The sequence below is a fragment of the Trichosurus vulpecula genome, chromosome 2 (genome assembly GCF_011100635.1).
Source record: "Trichosurus vulpecula isolate mTriVul1 chromosome 2, mTriVul1.pri, whole genome shotgun sequence".
Taxonomy (NCBI): Eukaryota; Metazoa; Chordata; class Mammalia; order Diprotodontia; family Phalangeridae; genus Trichosurus; species Trichosurus vulpecula.
In genome coordinates this window covers 192,863,354-192,880,190 of record NC_050574.1, presented here as the reverse complement: position 1 = coordinate 192,880,190, position 16,837 = coordinate 192,863,354, and the positions used below count along the sequence as shown (strand labels likewise).

At 39.2% G+C, this 16,837-nt stretch overlaps 1 protein-coding gene across 1 annotated transcript; it reads left to right on the top strand.

The window, feature by feature from the left end:
• The first annotated feature begins 3,627 nt into the window (after window positions 1–3,627).
• LOC118839597 (biogenesis of lysosome-related organelles complex 1 subunit 2-like) lies at window positions 3,628–3,996 on the top strand. Its single transcript, XM_036747082.1, has one exon. The coding sequence runs from the start codon at window positions 3,655–3,657 to the stop codon at window positions 3,994–3,996; it is 342 nt and encodes a 113-aa protein (XP_036602977.1). The 5' UTR covers window positions 3,628–3,654.
• Window positions 3,997–16,837: the final 12,841 nt, after the last annotated feature.

The window sequence follows — 16,837 nt, the reverse complement described above, 5'->3', positions numbered from 1 at the left end:
TCCTGAAGTAAAGTGTTCTCAGATCATTTCCTGAACTAAAATTCCTTATTCTTTCTCCCTGCCCCCATCATGCATAAATCATAGACTTCTTTTATTCCAGTGACAATAATTTCTAAGAAATCAAATTAGAAACAAAGAAATACGATATATGATCTAATGATGATAAACTAATGCAATCAGGACAATTTAAAAAAAAAAGCTTTCATGCTTAAAAAAAAAAAGGAAAAACATTTTGGAATTAATTTGCCCATTACAGACCTCATCAATACAAAGTGCTTTTCAAAGTCACAGAAGACAGAGTTATCATTTCACATCGGCATAACAGATAAAGTCATATTCTTCAAAGTCTGTGTTCTTTTTTATGAGCTATAAACATGAATGATGGAGTATATATATATGTATGTGTATACACACATACATACATACATGTATATATACACACACTATTTCTGTCTATCTTTCTATCTATCTTTCTGTCTACCTACCTACCTACCTATCAGCTCTGGAGTCAAAGTATTTGAGTTTGAATTTTGGCTTTTCCACTTACTTCCTATGTGACCATAGAAAAGGTCTTAATTTTTTAAGTTTCAGGTTCTGCATTTGTAAAATGAGGAGGTTGTTCTATATTGGAAGCATTAGTGTTGCCTGAACCACATTAAAATGTAACTGGGAAATATTTAACACAATAGATGTAAATACAATAGAACATAAATAATGTTAATATGTGGTTTTTGGTGGCCCGTTTCTATTTGAGTTTGATACCACTACTCTAGATGACCTCTATGTGTCTAAGGTTCCTTTCAGAGCTAAATCTGTGATGTTACAATCCTGTACCATTAATCTGACATGTCGATATTTCAGGGCTGAACAGATTACCACAGACTTGACAGCTAAGGTCCTTAATAATAAGAGACTTGTAATGCTTGAAACAATTTAAATATAATCATAGAAGGGATTCCTATTCACCCCACTTTCCAAAACCAAGAATTACTGACGATATCATGTCATCTAAGATTTCTTGAAGGAGCCTTCCTCCCTACTTGGGCTGGCTTCAATCACTTTGTTTCCCACAGCAATCTTCTCTAAGTTTTCTGAGTGGCATCTGTTTTAAGGACACAAAGTCATGGGGTGGGGGCTAGTGAGAATGGTTTTTCTGGCACAAGACACTTAAAAATACTAATGATCATGTAATGACAACTTAATAATTATTAAAACTTACCCTTCCCCCTTCTTTTACTTCCCCAGTCCTTAGGCAAGGCAGCCAAATCTCATTAACTTGTACATTGACAAATTAAGCATGAGTGTCTGACTTGATTTTGATGAAGGAAGTCATTAAAACAGCAGCAAGGGACCTGGACCTTCCCCGTACAAGTGATAATTTTCAGCTGTCTATGTCTGAAGATGGAAGGGAAAAAACGTCTGACAAGCACTATTTCTCCTGATGATGACAACCCCATGCCTCACAAAACTGAAGGTCTGATGGCAGGAGTCCCATTACTGAACAGATCTGGGTCTGTCTACCATGCTTAAATACTCAATCAAATGTATTCAGAGTTTGAGTCAAAGACAAGTAAGTAATTTAGAAAATTAGTATTGTCAGGCATATCTCTCTTTACCTCCCTAAAGATTGGTCCCAAACTGAGATAGACATTTATGTAGGAAGAGGAATGGTGCAAATCTGTCTATTGCCATCTATCTACTGTTGATTTAGATACTTGTTGGCTCTTTGTAAGTGACTATAATCAAATAAGGATAGAATAAAGAAATATTACATTTTTGAACACCAGGAAAATGAAATTTAAAAACAAACTGAATGTTACTTTTAATTCTCTTGATCGTTTTACTGCTAGCATCAAATGGACTGGAATATAAACCTCCAAAAATAAAACATGCACTCTGTAGACAAAATCTAAAAGTCAAATAGGAACATGATCCTTATCTATATAAAATTCTAGCCCAGCATTTTATAGGCCCAGTCTGAATTAGGTGGTACTGTTCCCCTAGGTAAGGGACTAGACCTGTGATTTCACTGGTCTAAGAAACTCTCTAGTGTGGAAACTCCCTCTACCAGTGTAGGGTGGCATTTTTCTACAATTTCTAAAGTTGCCTAGTGCAATGAAAGGTTAAATGACTTGTTCAGGGTCATATGGCCAACATGTCTTAGAGGTAACATTTGAACTCAAGTCATATTGGCTTTGAAGCTAGATCTCTATCCCCTATGCCACCGGTCTCTAGGTCAGCCAAATTAATGACTAATTGCCAACTCTCTATTTTTATTTCATGAATGTAGAAAGAGTCTAAGAAAACTCAAATACAGAACTGGAAAGTCTCTTCATCTGAAAATGAGGGGGCTGATGTTTAGGTTTCATGTTTAGGTCTCTTCCAGCTCTTTGTATTAGAAAACCAAGTTCTAAAATGCTTTCTTGTGAAAGTGAGAAAGTTTGGGTCTCTAGAACAGTGACAGAATTTCTTTAAGGAATGGAAATATTTAGCTAATCTAATTATTGTTTTAAAATTATCTCATGGAAAGATTTTATCACAAAGACAAACAGATGTTTAAAGCAAACTAAACATATATTTTTTCTTCATACTCTAAAATGTATTGGTCTGTAAAGCTGGAATGTATATTATCCATAACAAGTTAAGAAATAATGGTAGTAAATCCAATAGAGGGGAAAATTATGGACTCATTTATTTTTTAATGACAGTGACACATTGCAGACTGTTAAATATATATACTGCAAAGAAACAAAAAGTCTGAGTCCAAGTAAGCCAGTGTGTAGCCCACGCCAATCCCACAAGAAAAATTATGACACATGCTATGATATATATGTTTCTGAAAAGACTCAAAAATGCCCTCAACATCTTGAAAATTCCCATTTTTCAGCGCTTCTTGAAAAATCCTATTTATTTATTCCTTCAAGCATTTAAGGTCCCTTCCAGCTCTAAATCTTCATTCCTATGATATTCTCTTTTGTGACCTGTTTTGTTTATTATAGATAACAGTGGAAACTAAGTATTACTTTTTTAAAAAAGTATATCAAATAGATAAATATGGGGCAGAGCTGTTAGAAGGATTTCAAAATGGATACAAATATATCCACAATGACTAAAGAATAAAACATTGAACATTTTAAGAGTGTATTATAGAGTCAGGAAATTATCAGTAACCAACACATATGCTCCCATGAGGAGAAAGGTTATCAGAGTCCACCACACTCCCTTGTAGGTCAAAGCTCAGCCTGCTACTTGACTTGTACAATGCTTGTTACAATACTTAAACCTTATCATATGAATTCTAGACTAAGCCAGGGGTATATTTGGATATTTAATTAATTACTGGATTTCAATTAATCACCTAAGCACAGAGCCTAGTTCATCAATATTTATTTAATAAACTGGAGAGAACTCCTTTCCCTAGAAACTACTCATACTCTCCATTAAATCTCTTAATCTCATATCTTCTCCTCAGACTATTCACTCTTCCCCTTTTCTCCCTTTCCTTCCTCTCTTGCCCCTCTCCCTTCCCCTCCCTCCCCCTCCCTTCCCCCCTTCCTTTCCCCTTTCTTCTCCATCCCATCCTTCCCTCCATCCTTTCTCCTACCTCCCTTCCCCGGCCTAGACAATGCCGTGGTGGAGACAGCGGAGGAGGCCATGGAGCCCGCCGAGGCGGACATCACGGGGCTGTGCCAGGACATGTTCTCCAAAATGGCCACGTACCTGACGGGCGAGCTCACAGCTACCAGTGAAGACTATAAACTTCTGGAAAATATGAACAAACTGACTAGCTTGAAGTATCTAGAAATGAAAGATATTGCAGTAAACATAAGTAGAAACCTAAAGGACTTAAACCAGAAATATGCAGCACTTCAGCCTTATCTGGATCAGATCACTCTAATTGAGGAGCAAGTAGCAGCTCTTGAGCAGGCAGCTTACAAATTGGATGCATATTCAAAGAAACTAGAAGCAAAGTACAAGAAGTTAGAGAGGCGATGAAAGAATTCTTTAGCTCAGACTTTTAACTACAAGAATATTTTATAAGAGCTGAAATAAGTGGGATGGAACTTATCACTATGCTTCAATTCCTAAAAAGAAGCCGTGCTGCTGATCCAAGGAGAATCCCAGCCCCCACCTCTGGTTGGATGTGTAATTCTGGCCACCCCCACCCCCGCCGTGTTTTCCTAAACCTGTACCCCCCAACCTCATCTTAATCGCGTGCTTCGTTGTGTGCCCTGGACCAAGGCTCAGAAATCAGGATCAACCCCATCTAGAGCAGACACAGACGAGAGACTCTGGTCTCCTTGTCTCTTCCCTCCCTCTCCTCTAGGCCCTCCCACACCTACCCCTTTCACAACCTGTTCTTGAACTTAAATAATAAATGCCAACATATGACCCTGAAAAAAAAAATCTCTTAATCTCCTAGAATCAAACAAATATTAAAGTTACTAAATTTACAATTTGTTAAAAATGGAATTAATAATCAAATAAGACATATATAATCATTGAAAATACTTTATCTGTGAGAAAGATTACAGTCAGATCTACCAGAAAACTCACTACAACAGCAAAGGACTTCTCTTTACTACACAGCTTCCCCCACCCCAATTCAGGTTAACAAAATGTTACACATGTAACAAGAAATCTTCTACATCTTTTTCACAAGATAAAGGTTAGGATAGTTTCATGAAGAGAAAAGATATCTCCATCTTTTCTTTCAGTCTCTCCAGATGTAACAGTAAAACTGGACTTTTAGCTTCTCTCAAGCCTCTCTTCGACTCTCTTTAGATTTACCCCCTCATAAAATTATCTTTTTGATATTTCTTAATAAAAAAACAGTTCTAACATGAAACTTCTCACCTTCTTTTTCTAAGTCTTCCCCATAGTTCAGCTCTTAGATCAAAATGAAACACATAGACACTTCCCTCTGACTCCATAAAAAGGAGCTCTTAACAGTTATTCTATTCAATTCAATTAACAGTTAAGTGCCTATTATGTGCCAGGCACTGTGCTAAGCACTGGGGATACAACTAGGAAAAAGAAAGGCAGTCTCTGCTCTCAAGGATCTACAATCTAATAAGAGAAGACACACAAAAAGAAGGTGAAGGAGAGGAAATGAAGAGGGCCATCCTAGCTAAGGGGTGTGTGGGGGGAGGAGGAGGAGGATGATCCGTTGAATCCAAACCAAGCAGAGTGGCAATGCAAAGTGGAGTTACCATAATAAGAGTTTCCACAGCCTATGTAGAAGAAGCTTTTGAAACTGCGATTATGCTTAAGTTCTCCTTTCTAGAAAATAGTCATGAGAATGATTTACATAGGTTATCAAGTGCTTTCTTTGTAGAGATATGGAAGGGAAGTGAAAGGCTTTCATAAATGAGAGTAGTCCTTATCTTAGCATTCACAAAACTGACTATAAGGTTAGAGAATTTAAGATTCAACCTCCATGTTTTCTATTTGTTGGCTATAAATGTTTAAAAATGTCTCCCAAAGACAATTTTCAATGCATATGTTAAAATCATTCAAGATTCCTTAAGAGGTGCAAAATCAGAGATAATTATTCAAGGATCCTCTGATTAAATCAGCAAGGCATAAAACTGGGAGAGAGGTATGCTTGCCAAAGGTATTCGCCATTATCATGGAAAATGCTCTGTGTAGAATTCAAGTGGGTAACGTAGTGCTGTTTGTATCAATCAAAAGAATGTTGCAGAAACTCCTAAATGTAATACAAAATCACTCAAGAGAGTTCAATCTAACTATCCACACAGGAAAAACCAAATGGAGGAAGAATGCCTATGTGTAGAAAAGAGTATGCAGATGGAGGATTAGCCCGAGAGGCTGGTACATCAAGTGCATATATCTTGGGTGGATATTGTAGATGGACAATTAGAAGAGTGGGCTAAAATGCATCTGTGAAATTGTACAGCGACTCTAAGAGCATTAACCATACTAAGCTTCTCCCTGAAACAAAGGACTACCTTTATATATTTTTCCAGTGATTCTGTATGGCTGTAAATCATGAACCATAGTTTCAAAAGAATTAACGTTATGAACCAGCCAAAGAATAATGGAGAAATGCATGGAGAACAAGAATAGCTTAAAGAACTATCCAATCAGAAAATGGATGAAAAATATCATCAAAGAGAATATGACCAGAGAGAGGGTGGTCTAATCTCATAACAAGACAGAGGGATTAATAAGTGGACAGTATGTGTACTTCATTGGTATCTGTGCAACAGCAATTAATCAAAAGAACGGCCACCAACATACCAGGAGTATTCTCCAGGGAGGATTCATGAGAGAACATGAACATAAGTCACAAAGAGTAAGATGGACTAGATCATCAATCAGTGAACATTTACTAAGCACCGACTATATGCCAGGCACTGTGCTAAGCTCTCGGGATACAAAAAGAGGCCAAGACAATCCCTGCCCTCAAGAACCATACAATCTAATGGAGAAGACAATGTGTAAACAAATATATATAAAGCAATCTATAAACAGGATAAATAGGAAATAATTAGCAGAGTGAAGGCAATGAAATTTAGAAGAGCTGGGGAAGGCTTCTTATAGGTGGGAAATGATACATACTGTTTCAGATAATACCCATATTGATGAGACCACAGACCCAAAAAACCCTGAGATACTGTAGAATAAAGGACTGAAAATAACCAAATCCATTATGTTGAAATATTATTTCGCATAATCACTTGGTGTCATATTCTAACTTGAGATTATTGGATCACAGCTCAAGGAGTCCTCTGAGGCGATCTAACCCAACTCCTTCATTTTACAAATGAGGAATCTAAGGCCTTGAAAGGTGAAGTGACCTTGTGTCCAAGGTGACATAAGTAGGAAGTAGGCTTAAACCCCTGGAAAACTACAAGTTTGTGAGAAATAGAATTAGAACATAAAACGGTACAGTCCTGAATGAACTCAGGTCTACATATTTCTTTTTGTTAATTTAAAAAGTTCAACTTTTCCCAAGTGTGCTTTAGTTTATAAGGATATTCTCTGATCTTCACCAAAACAAATGTATATAACATAAGGCAATGAATGGCTGACAGCTGTGAGAAGTAACAATTGACAATACATGAAGGAGACTGAAGAATTGTAGTAAGCATACAAATGAACTCTAAGAACAAAGCCATGTGGGACTCTTTAATGTCAGTGCAAACTTCAAGGCATTACTGTATCATGCCACAATATAATAGTAGATATTCATAGCTTTTTTTCACCTCTTTCTTTTTTAATCTTTATTACAAGGAATGGCTGACTGCAGTAGGGAGGGGCAGGGATAAATTTGGAAATGAACATATGAAAACAAAAAAGTCAATAAAATAAGATTAAAAATTGATATTTACAATGTCCATGGTAGTCAATCAAGAAAAGGTTAAATTATGTTTAGCATACCATGTTTAGGAAGGCAAGGAAACACCTGACTTTTCTTAGGAATATTTTCATCCAAAATGGTGAAAGTTTAAAAAAAAAAAATGAAGGCTTGGCACATAAAAGGGCAAGCGACAAGTTATCTGGAAAATTCATTTATTTGGGACACCTCCTTCTTTTACAAAGCTGGATAAATAAGTCATGACTATACTTATGATGTGGTAAATGACCAACTTGACTTTGTCTTTAAAAAGAAAAAGAAAAATCTCTAAGCAACACATTAGGGTATGATACTCTGCCAAATAAAGGACTCTATTTGTAAACAAAGCACTTTATTTGGCCAGGGTAGACACGGAAAAAGATCAAACAGTAATTTCAGATGAATATCCCTGCCATGCATCAGTCTCGTCAGCTTCTAATGGATTAGATTTATAGCTCTTTGAGACAGAAAACTGTGTCTGATCTAGTGTATCTTATTACCCTTATTACTCAACACATGCAGGAAAACCCACCAGACCTTGCTTGGAAGGTTGCACACACCAACCAGATCCAGAGGCCCAGTGAAACTCTCCAAAAACATAGAGAAGTTTGGTTCTGTTCTTGGTCATGCTTCCCAAACTCAGCCATTGAGAAGCCTCCTCTTATAAAGAGTTTGACATTTTTACAGAATACAATGTGAGGCATTTTAAAAGTTCAAAATAAAGCAGACCATAAAAAGTAATTCTAAGTAGGGAGAATTACCCAAGTGGTAGCGATAATAAAGAAAGGAGCTGGCTTTTTATTTTTACTGACATTCGGATGTCAGTAGAAAACTTCAAAAAAGAAAAAAAAAGAGAAGGGCTCATGTGAACAGGGAAGTTGAAAGGAAAGCATACAAAGGAGAAAAACAAAAGCAGAAACCAGGAGAGATGGGGCCTCTCTGCTGTAGGCTGTGGGGAAGCTCTCTATACTGAGGCTTTTTATCTGTTTTCATGAGCTTCTCTACTACATTCTAAACTCGATGGCCCTGGGTGGGGGGAGCTTTGATTCACATCTACATTAATAGGGCTGAGGTTTCTTACCTTGTGGAGACAGCACCAGTCCTGGAGCTTTCTCCCTTGTCTACCAGATCACTGTCAGCTATCCAATAATGTGGTGGAGGGTGACAGATTATCCCCAAAAGCTATGCCAACTTTGACTTGTCTTTTCTTCTTTGGTGAAGTGTGTTTTAAGTCCCAACTAAAATCTCACCTTTTACAGGAAGTCTTCCCCAACCCTTCTTAATTCTAATACTTACTCTGTGTTATTTATTTCCTATTTACCTTGTTTGTGTACGTTGTATCTATCTATCTATCTATCTATTGTTTTTCCCACTAGATTGTGAGGTTCATGGGGGGCATTGATTATCTTTTTATATCCCCAGCACTTAGCAGAGTGCCTGGTTTATAGCAGGTGCTTAATAAATTTGACTGATTTATTGATTTGAATGGAACTGGAGTATCAAGCTCTATGGACATGATCCATCAAGAAAGCAAGTGCTTGTGATTTCAGCGGGAGCATAATTGAAATAACATATTGTGTTGTGCTCCTTTTTCACTGACATTCCTAACAAATATCTCAACTGTTTAACAAACAGTGAAGAGAGACTAAAAACACCAGAAAGGCATTCGTCCAATTCATCTGCACTAGCCAGTAAGTGCTTGCAAATGTTCATATCTGAGGAAGCTCTTAATGTTATTGACAGCTTATTCAAAGAGGAGGGCACAGCCTCACATGACTTAAAATCAATATCACCCTCCTAGGAATTAGCCATTTTCCTAGCACTGATATAGAGGACATACTCAAGAACAAATGATTTGGTATACCTAGATTAATTTTAATAAGCCCTTTTCAGCTTCTGCAATTTAACCATGGAAGGCAGCAGTCCCATCCCAAAGCTACAATTGAGTTAGCTACAACAGGACTCATTATAAAAGCCAAACCACAGAATAACTATCTTTTTGAAGAAAAAATAGTCTTGAATAAATGGAATCAATTTCAGAGGGATTTTATTTGTTTTGCTGATCATAGCCTGTGTCTTGGTTTTGTTTTCCCAGAGAAATCATGCCTCACTCAGAGAACAGAAAGTTAGTGGACTGGAAAATGGCATTACACAAAGAGAAGGCAAGGGGGAGGGAGGAAATGGAAATGCTGAGAGAAGAGCGAATCTGGCAAGTGGGACTGAGAATTAGGAGAGGAAGGAAAGGGTGGAGAGAGTTGGAAAGGCATGGAAGCTGTCTCATGCTAGCTAGCCAGGGAGGAAAAGATGCTGCCATATGAGGTACCTCTGTAGACCAATGGTTTGTGGGACACGGTGAGGCACAGTGGAGAAACTTTAAGGATGAAGACGTTCACGTGCTCTGCTTCTATTTCAAACCTCCCACAGTCCTCAGCAGGGGAGGCAATTCCCATGGAGATTCAGCCTGGCAACCCCTTCTGTCGTGTTCCAGCTACGAGAGACACAGAAGACACTTCTTGCCACCAAAAGCCTTTGGCACTGTCAAGTTGTTCACCATCAGAAACTGAACTGATTTCATCAGTGGAAATGACATTAAAGATGATGTACTACCATTGGCTTAGTTGCTGCACTATGGGATTGTTCCATCTGACTTGCAGCTGAAACCTCCTATATATGTTGCTTCCCCATTAGAACATGAGCTCAATCTTGGCTCAGTCTGACTCTTCTCTTTGTATCCCCAGCACACAACACAGTGACTTGCATACAGTAAGTGCTTAATAATTGCTTTTTATTCGTTCATTCATGCTGGAGGATGTTAAAGAGAATAAAGGGCCGGGGGGGGGCAGGGGGGAGGAATCGTGGATATCCAGGCCAGGGTTAGAGGATGGGCAAGAAGCCTATTGTGCTAGTTAGCAGTGTAAAAGATTACTAAGGTGGGGTCAAAGAGAGACTGATGAAGAATCAGACTGTTTGCTCTTGGATAAAGCAGCTGGATGAAAAACCTAAAAGGAAAAGAGGATGCCTAATTCCGTTTGTCACTGCAGTCCAGAAACTATCTTTCCACTCAGCTTTATTTTGTAGAATTTGTAGTTTCCTTCAAAGCTTGGCTCAGGTGCCAATCCATACAAAAGAAATTTCCTGATCCCCCTAGTTGTTAGTATTCACTCAAAGACTACATGACTTTGTTTTTATTCTGTATATAGTTTGTCTAAACTTATTTGCATACATGTCACCCCTTCTTCCTACCCCCCTACCCCTGGAGAATACAAGTTTTTTGAGGGTGGGGGCTTTTAAATTTTTGTCTTTGAATTCCCTAGCACCTAACACAGTGTCTGGCACATGGTAACCACTCAGTAAATGCTTGTCAAATTGAAGTAATTGTAAAATAACTGTTCCCAATATGGTCGATGCTTGGTTGTCTAGAGGCTGACATAATCAATCTAGCTGGTAGATTATAGAGGCCCTTGGCTTCTCCTTCTCTTCTCTGGCTGTCAGCCTTCTGGCCACAGCACCACTCATTAGCACTTCCATCAGAGGATGAACAAGGAGAATGGAAGGTGAAACTCAAATCAAACCATTTACTCCTTGTTAGCAGCACTGGCTGAAAGTCTAATGGGAAAAAAGATGGAACAACCATGAAGCTTGGATATTATCTAGGGGCTTCAATTATCCATAGGCTCTTGGTCCCTATGATAATGCACAACTTGAGAGTGGGCGATAGAAATGGAAATACTTAAGCAGGAGGGAAATAATCAAAGGTTCAGAATGGTAGCTATTCCTAGGCAGGTGGGATGGGTTTTAAGAGGCCAACTGTCAGATTGAGTGCCTCTTGACACTTGTATGTATTTAACCACCAGGAGATACGATGCAGATAGGCAACATTCTTATGCCTTTGTGAGATCGCTCAGAGAATTATCAGCAGATCCTAGAATAGCATCATGATGATAAGACTACCCGAATATTCTTAGTAAGTGAGGTCCAGATGTGGAATTCTTACTTCCCTAAAACCAGGCATGTAATATAGGGGAGCCCCACAAGACAGGGGCTGCCTGCTTACATGTTCTCCAAAAGCAATCTTGAAGTTTCAGAGCTGTTGTCTGTTGACTGCTAGCTTTGCTGGTGACCACCATCTGCCTCAAAATATAAAAGTCAACATGTAATAGTTTTGTGTGTGGTGGGTATACACAAATTGTAACAAATAAGGAACTTCAAAGAAGGTATAGAATAACACTTGACATCAGGGAAAAGTATGAGTAAGAAGAAACACATGGGTTGGTCCAATGATGAGAGTGAGGTACGACAGATGGACATTCTAAGTGCTTCACTGGTATCTTGGACATGTGCTGAGATGGTGAAGAAAGCCCCCAGTATATTGAGTGCACTTTGAAGTGAACTTATGGGAGGACATGGACAAAAGCTATACAGCATGGGCAAAAGTGGATGAGGTTCGATCTGTGCCATTGGAGAGGGCACCTGAATCAATGAAATGATGGATCCATTTGTGTATCTGAGTAGAATAACGACTCCACATTTGCCGTCCAAATAGTCATCTGTTCACTTGAGAAGAGGACATATCCAGAAGGCAAAGAATGATGATTTTAGGTAACTTTTCCAACGGTGCTTAGCAGGAATGGAGTTATGGAAAGAAGTTGTCAAGTCTTTTTAATGACTTTAACTCCAATCTCCCACTCTGGGCACATAAATCATCCTGCAGCGTGATTCTGTTCTCGTGTTCTCTTCTTTCTTGAAGTTCTAGACCATTCTCACTATTATACTCCCCACCAACTTTCCATCATCAAATCCCATGCTCAAGAGGAGAACAAAAAAGGGTAATCATGGTACCATAGGTGTATGCACGTAATCCAAGGAGAAGACTAGCCGTCAGTTAAGGGATTACAGAAGATACGTCATTTAACGTAATATTTTAATAATATCGCACCATATTGTGATGAAAACTGATAGCCAAGACTGAGGAACATGGATCCAGAACGATCACAAATAGGAAGTAAGGAGAAGAATGGCACATCGGATATGTTTAAAAGAAGGGCAGCCAGAGCACTGGGCCTGAAGTCAAGAAGACTCATCTTCCTGAGTGCAAATCTGGCCTCAGACACCTGCTAGCTGTGTGACTCTGGGCAAGTCACTTAACCCTGTTTGCCTCAGTTCCTCATGTATAAAATGAGCTGGAGAAGGAAACAGTAAACCACTCCAGTATCTGTATGCGATCACTAAGAGTTAGACATGACTGAAATGACTAAATAATATTTTTAAGAGAATCATCCAGAGCCTCCTAAAACAACCAGGTTCATATTAACTTTACTATGCATATTTTCAAAAACCCAATTGTCTTTATTGGAAACTGGACATTTCAATTCTAGTTTATAGTTATATCTCTCAAATCCAGCAGTACACGAAAAATAAGCAACCATATTGCCTAAATTTTTAAATTCTGTGACATAGTAAACAAGGCACTGAATGAAGAGTTAAGAGACCTAGCTTCCAATCCTCATTCCTACTCATCAAGTGGGGTGACCTTAAGCAAACACACTCTTCTCTTCCTTACTTGTAAAAAAAAAAAACAAAAACTAAACTTAGATTAGAGGATCTGTGAACTTATTTTGATAACTGCATTTTGGTATAATTGGTTTCCTTTGTAATCCCACATATTCTATTTTATGCAATTAAAATCATTATTCTGAGGAATTCATAGGCTTTCCCAGACTGCAAACAGGGGTCCATGGACAAAATGTTTTAAGGACCCCTGGGCTAAATAATTTCTAAGGCTCCTTGTAACTCTAACATGTTATGGTCCTATGACAAAAATGTTATTTTAAGAAAATGAGTATTATGCAGGAAGAATCAGAGGGAAGACAGACTAACGGTAGAGAGATCAGTTAGGGAGACTACTGCAAATAGGAGATGAGAAGAGTCTGGGAATAGGATACTGAAGTTGGAATGAGGACTGGAATCCAGATCTCTTAACTCTCCATTCAGTGCTCTGTCTATTGTGACACAGAATTTAAAAATTAAAAATCTGTGCAATGTGGATGTATATTTATATACTATAGCTTTGAGCAATATAACTTTGTAAACTAAAAATGTAACGCCTATCTTCCCTGTGAGAAGAGATGTTATGCAAGGAAGCTGTGCACAGGCCATGGGGTGAATGGAACCACTTCAATTTGGGGAGAAGCTGCCACCACAATCAGAACCAAATATATCTTTGCTAAGAGATTGTATCAAAATGAAATTTCCAATAAAGGCAATTTGGTTGATGGAAAGGAATGAATAAATGTGAGATATATACATATATAATATATATATACGTATATGTATATGTGTGCACATCTATATATGGAAAAACACACACACTCAAAACTTTGTCCTTTGCTTTCCAAGTAGCTGTCATGCCAAAGAGAAGCCCTGATATACTATAACAACTGCTTAAGGATGACGTGGAATAATGACCCTGTTCATCTTCCTGATTGTATAAATAAATCATCTTTGCTGGAGCTATCAGGAACAGAAGCTTTGCTTTTCATTTCCCATTATAAGGAAATAAAACACAACTGAAATGAATGTTGTGTAGGATAACTAACAGAGGTTGCACGTGAAATTTATTTACAAAGGGGGCCGAGTTTGCTTTCCAGGTACTGAATTCTAATAACTAATACTGCAGCATGGGATAGAGGATGGGGGCCTCTAGGTGTGGTTGCAAGCTGCCTAAAATTATGCCCTTATGAACTTGCTTCTTTTATAAGCCAGGCAACACAGGCTGACAGCAAAAAATCCAAAGTGGTTATTAAACTAAAGCCCTACTATTGACTTTTACAGGTATTGTCAGCAGCTTTGAGCCATAAAAGTTGGGAAATCCTCTCTCCATAAGTCAACCAATGCAATTTGAGGCACGATTCAGTCTCACTTTTAAGTCTGAAGCGGCTACAGCTGTAAATCTTTCTGATCATGATGCCCCAGCTGTTTGGTGATGATGGGAGACAGGGACATCAGGAAACATCTTGAAGCAAATGAGACATCTATACTGACATTTTTACTCATGACTGAGAGGGAGATGCTGGAAGCCTCTAAAAGCCTATTTTTTTAGAATAAAGAACACACTCTGAGAGCTGTGGGGGTGGGGGTGGTGTGCCGAAGGTGCTCCTATGCTAGGCCCAAATGTGCTGAAAGGTTTATATGGGCCAATACATGCTTATTAGTGCTCTTTAACTTAGACAGTGAAGATGTCATGACATTCACCATGGACAAGAAGGGAAATTCCACAGGGGAGCAGCTGTGCTTCTGTGATATTTTTAACATGCTGTCCACCCTTGCTGTCGAGGCCAGATGTGATACAAGGAAGCTATGCATGGGCCACAGGGTAAAGGAAACTAAGCTGCTACCGCAGTGGGACCAAATATATTTTTGCTAAGAAATCAGGAAGGATAAAATACTTCTAAGATATCAGCCTTACCTCTTCCTCATCATACACAGATCTCAGAGGAAATGTCCTAGAGCTTCAAAAATGATTTTTTTTTAAAAATTGTTAAGCAAGTACAAACAGAAGAGCCAGAAAGTTATCTCATAAGATGACTCTATAATTTACCATGCTTTTTTATGCTCCTAGCCCCACTCCAGAATGCACTGTACTGGACTGAGACCTCCATTTCCAATGTTTCCCTCCATTCACTCCACATTCAACATGTATTTATTGAATGCCTTTCTTTACTTAAAACAGCAGGAGAACTGGGTTTGGTTTGAGTCCTGCTTCTACGCATTTGCTGACGGTGTGGCTTTGGTACACGTCAATTTCTCACCTATAAACCAGGTATAACAATACCTGCACCAACTATAGTATCTCAGAGGATTGTGGGGTTCTTACTCTCATGGAACTTTCAGTCTAGGTCAGGGGAGATAAGATACACACAAGTAATTATAATTTAAGGTACAATTTGAAAGTGAAGGAGCTGGGAGTTCAGAGCACTTACAGACCAGAGATGGATGATCTGAACTGCTGTGTGAGTTAGCTGCTGGTCACTATGGTCACATATCAGAGTAGCCCCGGGACCACCTGGATAACTGAATGTGAGCTCCTTGAGATCAGAGACTGTTTTTGTTGTTTCTTTGTATTTCTGGTGCTTGGCACAGCACCTGGCACACTGCAATCACTTAATAAATGCTTGTTGATAGGACAGAGGGAAAAGTGTAATGATCAGCATTAAGTTTTCTGCACTGTCTGGCCTACCCTACATTCTGAAGTTATTTTTAGAAACTTGAGCTGTCCCAGGCAACTTCTCTGTGTAAGTGGCAATGTGTTTGTAGTGATGAGAGCCTTCGATTGAGAATCACAGAACCTGGGTTCGAACCGCAGATATTTCCTACTACTTGACTTAGTTTCTTCAACAATAAGAGGAGGAGATGGGGCCTGGCAGTGATGGCCCCTGCCACCCTGCATGGTCACACACTCAACTATGTTTAGAGGGCTTTGTCTGACCCCATGGAAAACTGATAAATTCAGAGCTACACTAATCCAGTTTCACTGATGCTAGCTTTCAGAGTATAACAGCAATACAAATAAATGGTAGTAGTAATGAACATTCATGTAACGCTTTGAGCAGGCAAAGAGCCTTAGACTCTTTTGGTTCTGACAATAGCCCTGGGAGGTAGATGCTGTTATCATGTCTGTTCTGCAGATAAGGCGTCCGAGGCAGAGGGAGGTTAAGTGAGTTGCCAGGATCACACAGCTGGCTAGTAGCTATCTGAGGGAGGATTAGAACTTGGGTCTTCTTGACTCTAAATCCAGTATTCTAACCACTTTGCCACCTGTTGCCTTCTAAAATGGAATTAGGATTCCAACATTAGAATATGCTTCTGTTGTCTTGGAAAATACTTTTCCCTCAAAGAGCTTCAATGAAATAGTCACTTGGGTATAATAATGTGATACTAAGGATTGTGCCCAGAAGTAAACCTTCAAGTGATGATGGACTGGATTACAAATCTTCTTTCAGAGTGAGCAAAGTGTTAAATACTAGCTATTGACCTGAAGAGGGTTGTATAGATACAGCAGCCTGTTAAAAAAAAAATAGCCAAATCCTTCACTGGAAATGTAGACCTTCAACTTAATGATTATCCTACACCGGCTGAACCCCTATGTAAAGGCAATCAGTGGATGGGCAGATCTTCCCCGCCCATTTGAGTGGGTTTCAGGGGCGGGGCTCTCAGGGTCCTGGGGGGAATGGCTAGGACTGGAGCCAATGGAAGCCTGTGGTGGGAGGAGCCTGCTGAACCTTTAGAGCAGAGCTAAGAGGCAGTTGGAGAGAGCAGTTAAGAGCTGATGGAGAGAGGAAGCAGTCAGCTAGCTGGAACACAGCTTGGAGATTGGGGCGGAAGCGGCGGTGCCGGCAGCAGGCGCTAAGAAAAGCAAGACTGACCCTCGTGGGGACTGGAGAGTTCTGAGCAGGGGCTTGAGGCCAGTGGGTGGTC

Bases quoted from the DNA above. Each gene is read 5' to 3' on its own strand.
- LOC118839597 (XM_036747082.1), top strand. From the start codon at position 3,655: ATGGAGCCCGCCGAGGCGGACATCACGGGGCTGTGCCAGGACATGTTC.